At 32.5% G+C, this 4,026-nt stretch overlaps 1 protein-coding gene across 1 annotated transcript; it reads left to right on the forward strand.

Annotated features, from left to right (window-relative positions):
- Nucleotides 1-2,860: 2,860 nt before the first annotated feature.
- LOC126882603 (uncharacterized) lies at nucleotides 2,861-3,442 on the forward strand. Its single transcript, XM_050647576.1, has one exon. The coding sequence runs from the start codon at nucleotides 2,861-2,863 to the stop codon at nucleotides 3,440-3,442; it is 582 nt and encodes a 193-aa protein (XP_050503533.1).
- Nucleotides 3,443-4,026: the final 584 nt, after the last annotated feature.

Below are 4,026 nucleotides of genomic sequence, written 5' to 3' on the forward strand. Positions count from 1 at the left end.
GCATTAATTTTCAAGATATTTGAAATGCGCATTTTAGCTATTTCTTAAAATTATAATATAATAAAAACTTTCTGAGAAACGTTAATTTGTTTATAACTATTTTTTTTAAACATTTAAAGATTATGCAAAAAAATAAAAAATTTATATTTTGTCGACAAAATGTTAAATAGGCATCTCATCTTTATAAGATTTCAAAGTTTGATCAGTGTATCATAATTATTTTGGTTATTATTGCGACTGTAAATTATTAATTAACAATTGAATTGTTGCTAAAATATTAGTTTAATTTTCACCAGCTTCTGGAACTATAATCTAAACCAAGAAGGCTTTTAAGTCACCAAATTATTTAATTATTGGTAAATAATTACTTATCTAAAACTTTATTTGAAAGTTAAAGATTTTGTTGGGAAAACCCGCATTTTCCGATGAAAATTTTCGTCGAAGCAGATCGGGAAAAACACGTCTCTATGCAGAATTTAATCACGGTGAATTTTTATTTGGGTGTTTTTGTTGTAAAGTTAAAATCTTCGGAGTTATAGAGCAATAATTGAAAAAAAACACGATTTTCGGGCGCCATTTTGTTTATAAAAAAAGTAGCACACTATCTGAGGACTTTGCATACCTATGTTATTAATAAATAGGATCTTATAATTCGATTCCAGTAATAAAATTGCTGGTAAATAACTTTTCCCAAAAATGGCATATTCTCCGATAATCAGCCCAGACTAATACAGGCAGTCCACAACAACAGCCTAAGAGAAGCAGCCAAAGTCCCAAAATACGTAGCAGAACGATTCCTCTTCAGAGAACTACAGCAAGTTAGAGTCACGGAGATAATGACAGACAAAGCCAGGGAAAAATTCGCGGAGCTGGAGCACCATCCAAGCCCAATACTGCGAGAGATGCTAAGGTACGACGCTTTCCACCGGTGGAAGCACAAACGTCCTAAACAACAAACAGTGTAAAGTGAGATAAATAAGTAAAATAGTGAAAACAGTGAACGGTTCGTAGCTCGAAAACAACAAGTGCTGAAGAAAAACGTAACACAAACGTAGGTCCAATACCACGATCACCTTAAGGTAAGACAATTATAAAAAATATTCAAAAAGGCGTAAGCCACCAAAAAATCATAAAAAAAAAAAAATCATAAAATTTATTGAGTTCCAAGCCATTGGACTCAGCTCAGTGGGGCTTGGTACAATCACTTGGGGCCCAAGCAAGCAATTTTAGTACCGCGGATAAGTAATTAGAAGATAAAGGCATAGAGCGCTTCACGATGGCCTAGTTTTTGCATTCGATTAGGGCACCACATGGAATCTTATTACCCAGGATTCCATTGTGAAGAGTATTTGGCGACGATAGTTGTGCCCCCATCGCGCATCAGCGTGCTATGGGGGGGAAAGGGATGGCATGGGGCATTGGAGCGAGGTGGGGTGATCCCTGTTTTTACTCGGGTCAAAACACCTCGCCCCAATGAATTGTTACACCCGAATGTACTTTTTCGATAGGGTGGACATCTCCCACAGGTCGGGTTGAATCAAATTGCTTGCTTGCTTGTTTACATCGAGGGCGACAATAAGTCGATGTTATAAGAATAAAGTGTAATTAAACCATAATGGAGTCTTCATCTTGGCTTCAAACTACATGGTTATGTTGAAGACAGTAGGAAACGGACTGATTGAAATTTGACATTGAAACACTATTGACAAGACCTTCTAGGTAGGGAATTTTATGTATGTACAGTTATTTTGTATAATAAAAATGCAAACAAATTCTAAATGATTGAATTTAATTAACTATTAAATAAATGAATTAGAATGAAACAGTTTAAATTAATAATAATATATTATTATGAATATTTATGATTATTTCATTTATAGGAGATTCTGACCAATAGAAAGCTACAGAAATAAAAATTAAACTGATAATTTTTGATAATATCCCGTCTTCAAGTATATTACGTCAGATGCCCTTCGTTGCTATAAAAAAATACATTCAGTGACGTTAATGACAATTAATGTTTTAAAAATTAGAAAAGTGATGACTTTTAACCGTCAAATATTTATAACAGCTGTGTGTTTAATTGTACTAATTTGTACTTACATAAAAAAATTACAATAAAATTTTGGTTTTGAACAGTTTTATTCATGAAATAATCGCAACAAATTGCACTCGATCTCTAAAATTATTATCGAATTTTTGTCCTCGTGGCACTTTGACATAATTTCACTCCCCTTAACTGTCAAAGTGTCACTCGGGAAAAATTCGATAATTTTAGAGCTCTTGTGCAATTACTACTGATAATTCTATGACTATTGAAAGCGAAAATTTTGCCAAAAAGGTAATGCCGTCACTTGTTCGAGAAGAAGAAAAGAATAAAGGAAAACTGAAGAAAATTAAAAGAGAAATTTTTAAATAATGACTATGAGGTAAAAGTATTAATACTGATATATGGAGTTTGACTGTTAAGATATAGAATTTCAGTTAGTTTAAAAATGACAGATATGAGTGGAATTAGGAGTATAACTGGCTGCTTGAATTTATGTAAATTGAAAGGGAAATAAAAACAAAATTAAGAGTAAGTTAATATGGTGTGACGTAAATGAGATTAAAGTACCAAACGGTTGTATGATTTTATATGAAAATAAAATTAAAAAATTAAAAAGAGAATGATATGGAATGATTGTAGTAGTAGTTTGTGAACTGTGTTAGTTATTTTCTCATCTTAGTTACTGTCATATACTTATGTCATGTTATTGTAATTTCGTTAATCACCTCATGCTAATTTCTTTTATATTAAAACCAAGTTTATAAAGGTTTTGTAGTTTCCTTATAATTTAATATACAAGAAATATCAAATATGGATAAGCTACTACGACCAGACAGATTCCATGCAGATCCGAACTCTTCTAGATCTTCTCAAGAATGGATGCATTGGAAAGCTACTTTTGAAAATTTTATTTCCTCTGTAGTTGATGTTTCAGAGGAGGATAAATTCAAACTACTAGTAAATTACGTGAGTAATAATATCTATGAACTTATATCTGATTGTAGAAAGTATTCTGAAGCCAAAAGTATTCTCGAAGCAGTTTTTGTTAAACCCAAAAATGAAATATTTTCCCGACATATCCTTATGACAAAAAAACAACAAGCTGGTGAAAATATAGATCAATATGTTCAACATGTTAAGGGGCTTTCCAAAGACTGTAATTTTCTAACCGTTTCTGCAGACCAAAATAGAGAAGATTATATAAGAGACTCTTTTATTAGTGGGAATCTTTCTAATGACATAAGACAACGTTTACTAGAAAACACTAGTATTACTCTACAAGATGCCATACTGAAAGCCCAGTCTCTGGAGTCAGCTTCAAAACACTCTGAGGCTTATACAACTCCTGTACAAATTATTAATGCAATTATTATTAACCAGAGAGCAAACTAATTATACTTCTACTGTTGTGAAAAGTTGGAAATGTTACTTTTGTGGATCAACTGAAAGGCATTCTCGTAGCCTATGCCCTGCTAGAGACAAGTTTTGCAAGAAATGCTCGAAAGTTGGACATTTTTCCAAGGTATGTAGGGTTCAGACGCCCAAATCAGTGTCAGCTCCCGTTTTAGCTACTACTACATCTTGTTCGAATGTTAAAAATCTTCCCTGCTGTCCCTCAATGCTTATCTAAAAGTGTTACTAAAATAAAGGTGAATGGAAATACAGCTGAAAGTTTAATAGACACAGGTAGTTCTGAGTAGAGATTTAAAATTTCCGGAAAAATTGGGTACAGGAAAAAACCTGTTTTTTCCGAAAAAAAAACAGGAAAAACAATTCGGAAAAATTGAAATTTGTTACAATATACTAAACATTTCTGCATCCCGTATTAAAATCGATAAATTTAGTAGAATCGCATAGATCTGTATTATCAGAAGTGCCTTTTGTCTTGAAGTATACAGGGTGTTTCATTAATAATTGTCCATATAGTAACTGGAGAAACCTTAGCACAAAATACGAAGAATTAACCTAAAACACTT

This window comes from Diabrotica virgifera, chromosome 3, assembly GCF_917563875.1.
Source record: "Diabrotica virgifera virgifera chromosome 3, PGI_DIABVI_V3a".
Classification (NCBI taxonomy): Eukaryota; Metazoa; Arthropoda; class Insecta; order Coleoptera; family Chrysomelidae; genus Diabrotica; species Diabrotica virgifera.